The sequence below is a fragment of the Meleagris gallopavo genome, chromosome 2 (assembly GCF_905368555.1).
Source record: "Meleagris gallopavo chromosome 2, MGAL_WU_HG_1.1, whole genome shotgun sequence".
NCBI classification, from domain to species: domain Eukaryota; kingdom Metazoa; phylum Chordata; class Aves; order Galliformes; family Phasianidae; genus Meleagris; species Meleagris gallopavo.
The window spans coordinates 74,885,219-74,893,562 of NC_139405.1; the positions used below are offsets into that span (position 1 = coordinate 74,885,219).

Below are 8,344 nucleotides of genomic sequence, written 5' to 3' on the forward strand. Positions count from 1 at the left end.
AATCCCTTGCTGCAGCTTGTATTCTTTTTGCCTTGTCCTTTCACTCTGCATGCTTTAGTACTGTGGTTTCACTAACCTGAAGCAAAGAGGATGTATTTCCTGAATTAGGATGCGCTGTTTTGTTGTTGCCACAGTATATCACATGTTAAGATCTTTTTCATTCACTGCTATTAGCAAACTTTTGTGGCTATTGCATGCTAAAGGACCCTTTCTGTTTGTTAATTTTCTCTGAATCCATAAAACATTTTATTTCCATCTAAACTAAATCCACACTACACTGTGTTTCTTCTTTCCCTAAGATGCTTACACTGATGAAGATCTGATGCTGTATTGGAAAAATGGGAATGAATCTCTGAAAACGGATGAGAAAATTTCTTTGTCTCAATTCTTGATACAAAAATTCCACACTACATCAAGACTGGCTTTCTACAGTAGTACAGGTATTGGTCTTTTCTGATTTAAGGCTATTCTTGAAGCTAATGCTGTACTGCCTACTTACAAGAGAGTTCTGAATTCTCCCATGCTTGTTTTGAAAGATCAGTTTCTTTTTCCTCTGCCCTTCAGAAACAAAAGATTTTTTTTCTCTTTGGCTACCATTCATTCTGTTCTCACCAATTCTGCCTTTCCTTCTTTCTCAAAGGTTGGTACAATCGTCTCTACATAAGCTTCACTTTACGCCGACACATCTTCTTCTTCCTGCTCCAAACCTACTTCCCTGCCACTCTGATGGTCATGTTGTCCTGGGTGTCTTTCTGGATTGATCGCAGGGCAGTTCCTGCCAGAGTCTCTTTGGGTGAGAGCAATCACAATGAGCCACAGCTTTGTGAAATTCTTTGAATGTGAAGATTTTGGCAAGAAAGGGAACTGTTCATTTTTATGGTCAAAGTTTCTGGGGAAAACAACTGTCTTTTATCTAATAATTAATGCAAAACTTGCAGTTTGTCTTAAGTCCTTCATTGCTAAGCAGTCTTAGCAATTAATCCTGATCTATAGTTAGCTCAGGGCAGAGCTGTGGTTTCAAAAATGAAGGTGGGCAGAGAGGAAAGATTTCTTTATTTATAAGCCAATGAATCAAGGTTTATCCTCATTGTCCAAGCCTGCAGCATTGAGACTCATGTACCCACGAGTGAGAGCTGTGTTTTAAAGTTTAGGCACCTGAACTGAGATGAAAACTTATGTTATAACTTTCATTCAGAGCAGGATCCTGGCAATGTACATGTCTTCTCACCCAAGGGTGCCTTGCATTAATGGCCCAGGCATTCTGGAGTGGGGAGGAATGGGAAGGAGAGAAGGAGCTGCTTGAAAATCCTGCATGCACCACTCTGCAACTTTGGATGTCTAAAGACAGGAGAAGATTTTTCTGTGTCAGAGCTGGAGGAAATTCTTTTATCTGAGCATAAAAAGAGCTGACTAGTTTATCACTCTATGCAAAGATTAGAAAAAGCAGAAAAATCTCTGAATGTTGATATGTACGGCTTCCAATGCTAAAAGCATAAAACAGTATTTTAGCCCAGCACCTTAACTTGACTGGAAAGCTATGCACTGCCACAAACCTGTGAGAAGAGGCAGTCAAGAATCTACTCCATCAAAAGAAATGTGTAGACTGGATATTAAAAAAAAAAAAAAAAAAAAAAGTAGAATCAAGAACCTCTTGAAAAAAATGAGCAATAGTAGCTGTGTTTGTAGCAGTCACTATTTTAAAAAGGCTATATAAGCTATGAATGCATTTTGGCTCTGTTTTCTCTATTTCAGTAGCTTTGACAGCTTGCAAGTACATTTATCTCCACAAGTATCCAAACCAAATACACTATTTCTAATGATTTTATATCTATCTAAATATATGAACACACAAACAAAACACCCCTATACACATACATATTGCATATACAATTATACATACATATGTATGTATAAATACCTACACGTGCTAACATCGATATGTATGTATATGTAGTATAGTGGTCACTTTCAAAATGTTTTGATTCCTATCACTCCTCAAAACCCAGCCCTTCTAGTGAGCTGAAATGCAGGCAGCAGAACAGCTCTGCATCAGTAAGAGACTTAATACTAAATACTTCACATTTAATTTCTGATAGAGTATTTTGTAGAGCAAAGTTCTATTTTTCTAGAGACTAAAGGCTGTGTAGAATTCATCAGCTAAAACCATTTATTTCTGTTGTTTCTTTTCAGGGATCACCACCGTGCTGACCATGTCTACGATCATCACTGGGGTGAACGCCTCCATGCCCCGCGTTTCCTACATCAAAGCAGTGGACATTTACCTGTGGGTCAGTTTTGTGTTTGTCTTCCTCTCGGTGCTGGAATACGCAGCAGTGAATTACCTGACCACAGTGCAAGAGAGAAAGGAGAGGAAACTCCGGGAAAAGGTATGATAGCCATTCATTCCTTCCCTCCCCCACCCTTTTCTTTTTTTTAATCTGATATTTTTATTGGATTCAATTAATATAATATTAGAGTTGTTCCCTGACATCAAACGTCAACAGTTAGCCAAGGTAATGCCTGTAATTTTTGATGTTTCCATGCTAATGTCCAAACCATACGTAGAAATTTTTTGGTGCTAGTTGGTCTGGACAAAATTGAAGCCAGAAACCTTTCTGACACTTCAGTAATGTTGTCAGTAATGTTCCTATGCCCAGGGAAACTCTCTGGCAATATTTAATTTATTAATGTCAACATAGACTAAAATTATGTGGAATATTTCTACATGTCCATTGGTGATTTAAGATAGAGCGAAGGTGAGCTTCTAATATGTTAGGCTCCCATGTCCACGAGGATGACCATCAGCACATTAAGCCAAAGGAATTGTGGCTTGACCTGGGTCTAAAAGTACATCTGCACAATTTCTTTCTCTGTTGGGTCCTGCAGTGATAAACTTATTGCCTTTACCTGCTGTCCCTTCTACCCTCCAGCTCCCAGATGTGTCACCAGTTGATGATGACAAAGTATTTTTTTGACAGTGAGGAGAGGAAGACACAAGTGATATAACTTTACCTCTCTCCCAAGATAAATTAAATTTCTCTTCATACAAAAAAAAAAACAAAAAACCCCTCAAGTTTCAGATACATCTGCTTCATAATAACATATGTCTTAAAACCCAACCATTCAACTGTACCCATGGACTGCTCAGAAAAAGTCCTGGATCTAATGAGTGGAGCAAACAGGCTATAAACTTGTCATGTTTTTTTTTTTCTTCACACCATTTGCTGTCAAAGCATTTGGTTATGACTAGAACACAGAAAACAGCTCATACACTGTTTCTCAAGCTTTCACTGAGCAGCATGAGCCGTTGGTTAAATAAGTTGAAGAGCAAGCCTTGAGTGTGGAGTTTTTCAGTAGCGTCCTGAATATACTGTATTTCTGAGTATATATACTTCATTATTTTGGCTGAATGATGTCCTTATAAAAAGTCCTTGGATAATGCAAATGTCAAAACTGCCTGAAGAAGGAACAGAGGGCAAAGTATTACTGGGTGAGGAAAGCAGACAAAGCAGACTGTGGGGAACCAGAGTCAGGAACTTGCAGAAAGAAGGCTGTTTTTTATTGCATACAAACATATTATCTGTATTGTTAAGACAGAAAACATAGATTTTTACTGTGAGAAGACTATTTCCTATTTAAAATTCTTCCCGCATTTACTGTGGCATGCATTTTGGCACTGCTGAAATCATTGTGAGTTTTGAAATGGACTTCGAAAGAGGTGGGTTCTACACCCTTCTTGTAACTCTCTGTTGTCTTATTAAAAAAACAAACAAACAAACAAAAACATATTTACATAGAAAATACTGTGTATATCTGTGAAACCACAACTTGGCACTTTTTCCCCATAGTGTGTACTGAATAAGACATTGCTACAGAACACTGTATCTTGCCCTTGAGTGATAAGCACAATGAATGCATAGCAAGGAATCTCAAGACAGTGAAGTTGGACAGTGAAGCTAAGATCTTTCACTTAATTTTTCTATCTGCAAAATTACTTTCTCTAATTGTTTCTGAAGCTGCTTGCCAAGTATAGCTAAACCACATCTCTTCCTTTTGGAACAAGGAAAAAAAAGTTTGGTTTTTTTTTTTTTTTGTTTTTGTTTTTGTTCCCAAAGTTATTTTGCATTATGACACTTCCAACTCACACTTCAAACTTTACTGTTCACAAGCTGTCTCCTACAAGAAACTCACCACTTCTAGCTCTGTATTCTTCTAATATTGAGCTGTATTTCTCGCTTATGTTCCAGTTTCCTTGCACGTGTGGGATACCTCATTCAAAAACTATGATGCTGGATGGAAACTACAGTGAATCAGATACCAACAGCCTGGCAGGTTACACAAGAAGCCAGGTGGTCCCAGAAGAAGAAAAACAAGAAAAGATGGTTGTGCACTTAGCCATGAGCAATGCTTCTAATTCATCAAGGAAGAGAGGCCTGAAAGGCCATGTGGGTTTGCGCATCATCCAGAACACTCATGCAATTGATAAATACTCCAGATTAATATTTCCAGGCACTTACATATTTTTTAATTTGATATATTGGTCTGTCTTTAGCTAGGCATATTGGCACAGCAGTGACTGAAGCAGAAGACAGTTACAAAACTTTAGTACTTCTTAAAGTCCAGTTTGGGTGCAAATGCAGAAAACTGATAATTTTACTAGAAGACTGATCATTTTACTGCTGCTTTGGAGGATAAAGAGGAGGACACTTCCAACCATGGGCAGCTCCATGCGCAGGCATCACGGAGGAGCTTATTCTACTTGCTCTCTAACCCCCACTCCAGCTCTCGTTGGCTTTGTGGTACATGCTGTTTCTCATACTTGAAAATCTGTGCCCTCTGTTTGCCCAAAAGGTGCTGTATGTGTACTTGGGGCTTGCAACAGTGGAGGTGAAATGGACTACCACTGAGGTAGACTCTCCTGGGAGATTAGACATATGCAACTTAGAATCTCATGGAAGTGTCGGAATTATATTTCTTTCCATTGACTTATGAACAAGACATCCTTTTAGGGTCCACACTGCCTTCTCTCTGGACAGGGCCTACACTAATTCCAGAAGGAACATTGGCTGACCAAAGTGCTGGTGGTATGTTTGAGTGGGTGGTCTTTTTATTTTGAGATGTGAAGTAAGGAGCGATGATAAAGCAGAGCAAAACAGCCCACAGACTCACAGAAGAGATCTCCCAGGGTGCACAGGTAATTAAAATACTCGTGTGTAGCATGCACAGTCACCATATGGGAATGGGCAGCATCTCTGGGACCCATCACTTTCTCCAAAAGCAGAAAACTATCAAGAGGAGTGCTAGTAGTGTTCAAAGATTTTTCTCATCCCTGCGAGGAAAATGCAGCTCACAGAGAAACTGTGTATTCCAACATGCTTCTCCAAACGAGCACATTGCCCTTTTGTTTAGAGTTTTCGGATTGAGGGGGAGAGATGCTTGCCAGAATATCCTTCTGCAGAAATATAGGCATGCCAGAAATTGAAGCAGCCAAGAATAATACTGTGGGATTCAATGAAAACCCTCTCGGACCTCTGGCTCCAAGGTCATTGTAAGCACTTTGAAGCAGCTAGAGAGCATTGTAACAAGCCTTGGTACTTGGCTTTTCATTTTTCATCCTGTTATGTCAGCTGAAAATGCCGAGAATAAAACCCAAGTCTTTCTACATGATAGCAACTAGACAATGTTGGCCAGGTTTGCACACCTTTTGTTTCTGAAAAACATCATGGCTTTCTGGCTGTGGAGGAGAGTGTGCTCATCAAAATGTTTGCTGTTAAGCTGAAATGCAGCAGAATGGACAGAGACTGAAGTATAAAGACCCAGGACTGAAGATTGACACTGATTCAATGATAAGATTCAATTTTACATGTAACTGGGGTTGGGACATGAAAATTCAACTAAATCACATTAATGTAGGGAAAAACAAACAAACACACACACATAACACTAGTAAAACTGTAACTATTTACTGGTGTGATTTTTTTGTTTGTTTGTTTTAAACTTAACACAGCAGTAAATCTTGCACCTGAAATCTCAAGGGACATAGAAGTGGGCTGCGAATTGCAACCTCCAGACTATCAGCAACACCCAGAATCTTCTTTGTGCCTGAGATATTGCTGCCTAAGTCACACCAATGGTCACACTTACTGGAAACAGAAGCGATCAGGGAAACTGAAATGAGGAACTACATTTTTCCTTTCATCAGCCACAGTAATAACTGGATTTAATGGAGTTCTATGTGAATATACAAGTAGGAAAGTACAGCCCTGAAACCACTGGAGAGAAGGAGAGCTATGGGAGGGCGGCATCTGAGAGGAAGGCTCATCCTGCATCCCAGTCTGACATTTCTATGACATTTCTATCCTGAGCCATCGGATTCATGCATTTACCACTCATCACCCTTGAAGCTGAAACCTGAAGCATCAACAGGTGAAGATAACTACATCGAAGAGATAAAAATCGCTAAAGAAAAAGCCCTCTCAACTTTTGAGACGTTAAAGCCTGAATGAAACAGGAGAGACATCTTCAGTATTAGCAACTTTGAGCATGAGACGGTGAGCAGCACGGTGCTGAAGTGATCAAGTGGAGCTGGCAGAAATCTTTGCTGTGGGATGAATGCTGCAGGAGCCAGTAGGGCTGCACTGCTGGTGCTGCTGTCTTCCCATGCACATGGATTCAGTCTCCTAGTGCCTCTGCTTCTCCATCAGGAAAATGGGGAGCAATGACATCTACCTACCTCAGGAGGTGATGAGGGGTTTAACTGACTTAAGGAGGGCATGTACAGAGAAGTTATGATTTTTGAACAGGACTACCTTACTGTTATTGTGTATGCTGGTGTACATGACTGATAGAGTGGAATGTACTGGAGAATTCACATCTGTTTCTACAGCATGTAACATCATCAAGGAGGGTATATTTTCACTAAAGAAAAACAAAATCTCTATCTTGAGCACCACTTACAACTACAACTCATTAAACAATAGATGAAAAATATAGATGTGAATAAAACTAAGACATCCACCTCTGCCAGGTTATGAATTTTGTTTTTCTGATTATTAACAGGAGCCTGGCTAGACATGAAGCTAGAATGAATATTAAAGTATGATACTGAGAAGTAATTTCAACTCTCATTTCTCCTGAGTTACAAGAGACTTCATGAGCACTGACTTGCAGCCACAAGATCCAACCAATGTTTTGGAAAATAGTGCCTGAAGAAGCTGGGCTCTGACAACTGCATGATGGATGCAGCCCAGTTCTGTAAAGCACTGAGCATCTGGACAATTAACCTACTAAAGGACAGGTTTTCCAGAAGTGCATAAGGGATTAGGGGAAATAAAGCCTACTAATGAGTACACCATCTCTGCATAACCCAATTCAGCTGCGAGGAGACAGAATGTCAGTCCTACTCCTATGTCTGCTTGCATCATATTCTTACTTCTGTATTACCAAATCATGTATTTAAAAAAAGCAATACAACCCACAACGTATACACACACACACACACACACACACACACAAATATATATAATGTACATACAGGTAGGAAATAAAAGAAAACACTGGAATGTGTACCTATGTCAAATAGCATACATATGTGAAATTGCAACATATTGAATGTAAATTACACCATGCCTGAGAAAAACTTATAGAATATGTTGATCTGGAGAAAGGCTCTTATTCCCAGTCAAAGACCAAAAAACAAACAAACAAACAAAAAAACGCACTGGTCAATTATTCTATAAACAATAATTTCTGTGTGCTCTCATGTTTTTCTTCAGAAAAAAGGATGCGTTGAAAAGATTTCAAGATGGCTGATACTAATCTGACTGTACAATGGGTACAAACTACTGTGCTGATAACTGTAATCAAACCTGGTAATTAAATAGCAACTGGAAAGGATGGAAATGAGTCCACTTCGTGGTGTGAATTTTAAAGTATGTTTTAAACTCTGTTTCCAAAATCTGCTACATGCGAGTTAATGACCAGTGGTAAAATATTTGAATAAACATCTTATTTGTAACTGATTTTAAATAAAAAGTGTCTCAAAAGGTGGAAGAAACTCAGTAGAAGCATGCAAGTTCTTAAGTATATAAAGCTCCTTGGGAAACCAAAGCCATTAATTACTGCTACAAGCTACAGAGATCTTTTGTGATAACTACAGCTCACAACTGAAGAAATTTTAGTAATTAAAATTTCAGGGCACATTTTCAAAAGCCTGAATGGCAAGGTAGATTTCTCAGTCTTCATTTGACTATGAATGAAATCTTGTCATGTAATTCCTCTTTTGTGCTTTGAAAAGCTTCTCTCCGTATGTACTAATGGAAGATAAAAGTGCCCATAGGCCCCA

General features: G+C 39.0%; 1 protein-coding gene across 2 annotated transcripts in view; it reads left to right on the plus strand.

Annotated features, from left to right (window-relative positions):
• Positions 1-8,045, plus strand: part of GABRR2 (gamma-aminobutyric acid type A receptor subunit rho2) — a 29,875-nt gene extending 21,830 nt beyond the window's left edge. The window contains exons 6-9 of one of the 2 annotated variants that reach the window (XM_003204352.5): positions 300-440; positions 641-793; positions 2,191-2,387; positions 4,248-8,045. In XM_003204352.5, coding sequence (XP_003204400.1) covers positions 300-440; positions 641-793; positions 2,191-2,387; positions 4,248-4,556 — 800 coding nt within the window. In that variant the 3' untranslated portion in view covers positions 4,557-8,045. The remainder of the gene's footprint in view (positions 1-299; positions 441-640; positions 794-2,190; positions 2,388-4,247) is intronic. The other variant, XM_085217647.1, reaches the window with a different exon arrangement.
• The last annotated feature ends 299 nt before the right edge of the window (positions 8,046-8,344 follow it).